Consider the following 1,535-nt stretch of genomic DNA (forward strand, 5'->3'; position numbering starts at 1 on the left):
CGTCCCCTGGCCCGGGACCCACAGCTGATGGACTATAATGCAAACCCCTGAGGCAGGCCCTAGACGTTCCTCACAGCCGGTGGTTAACGACTGGCCTTCAGGTTGGAGTGACGCCCGGCTCCCCCACCAATCGGTCCGACCGTGGGAGAGTGCCGCAACTTTCCCACCCCTCCAATGGGGAGATAACATTGGGCTTCACCAAGTCAATCACCTCGTTTTGAAGAGCTATAAAGAGTTAAGCATATAATTTATATATTTAAAAATATATAAGGTAGATTATATCCAGGGGCCCAAAACAAGACAGACTTGGAACATGCTGCCACATCAAATGTCACTTTGGTCTCGGTTACAGAGAATACAATCGATGACACAAGAATCGACCAGCTCATACTATTCCAAACCTCGTTAACTTGAAGGGATTTTAATACTGAACTTATTAGCAGCAGATTAGAATTTTAATTCCTGGGTTCAAAATCTGAAGCATCAGAAATGGGGTGATTAATTGTGGGCACCCTTTACTACTCACCTCTCCGTGCCAGGCCAGCTGCTACCTGCTGCTACGTTCTGACTCGGGTTATCATGCAGGGAGACCCTCTTGCTTTAGGGGACGCCTCAGGAGGAAGGCTGTGACCTCACCGTCCCTCCCAGACACACACCCCGCTTTCCTGAGGGGCACCATTATATTCTTCCTTTATTGGCTATCCTGGTATAATACAAATCTGCAAGTTTAGATACAAAAAAATCTGGAAATAAAAGATAGAAAAGTACCCGCCAGGCACCCCTCCCCCTTCCTCTGGGCCCCTCCCCAGGGGGCACCAACGTGAGGTAACTGAGCATCTCCTTGCCCTCCCCCCAAACTCACTTCCTGGGCCCCCAACTTGGCCCCTGCCCCCAAGAGACCTTGGTCCAAGGAAGATGTGGGCCGAGTGGGGGAGAGGGCTAACGGTGAGCACAGCATTGGCAGTGAACGCAGCGGGTGGGCAGAGGGAAGCCCTTTGCTTGTGCTGTGTGTGGGGGGGGCAACCATGTGGGGCCCAGGAGAGCCCCTAAATGGACATCCCTCCCCCAGCCCATCCAACAGTGGAAGGTGGAAGGTCAACAACAGAAACTGGAAACTGTAGCTTGAACCGAGGGCGCTCCGTGGGACTACAGCCATCCCAGTGCCTGGGGTGGGGGAGGGAGCATTGCCAGGCTGATCTGTCCTGAATTCCATCCTGTGGAAACCTGGGCGTCACAATGTCGGTTCTATAGTGGTTGTGGGGGTGGTCGAGAGGAGGAGTTAGAGGGATATTGAGGGGCGAAGCCCCAGGGAGCAAGATGAGGGGAGAGGTGGGCTTCAACTCCTAGGTGTGGGGCACCTGGAGATCATGGGGTGGGCAGGGCGGCTGGGGCTACAGTTCAATCTCGAAGGTCTTTTGCACGTCGCCCGAGAAGGGGTTAGAAAGGCTTCTCTACGGCGGGTTTGCCTTCTAATGCTGCCCACTGGGCCTCAAAGGGGTCCAACTCATGGGCTGGGGTGGGTGCTGGCTCTGGGG

The 1,535-nt window shown here is 54.2% G+C and overlaps 1 protein-coding gene across 1 annotated transcript in view; it reads right to left on the reverse strand.

The window, feature by feature from the left end:
* Nucleotides 1-230: 230 nt before the first annotated feature.
* NUMBL (NUMB like, endocytic adaptor protein) overlaps nt 231-1,535 on the reverse strand; it is a 30,705-nt gene continuing 29,400 nt past the window's right edge. Inside the window, 2 exon segments of the mRNA XM_023743957.1 lie at nt 231-1,442; nt 1,444-1,529. Of these exon segments, the coding sequence (XP_023599725.1) occupies nt 1,392-1,442; nt 1,444-1,529 (137 nt within the window). The 3' untranslated portion in view covers nt 231-1,391.

Source organism: Myotis lucifugus, unplaced genomic scaffold (genome assembly GCF_000147115.1).
Source record: "Myotis lucifugus unplaced genomic scaffold, Myoluc2.0 scaffold_421, whole genome shotgun sequence".
In the NCBI taxonomy this organism is placed as follows: Eukaryota; Metazoa; Chordata; class Mammalia; order Chiroptera; family Vespertilionidae; genus Myotis; species Myotis lucifugus.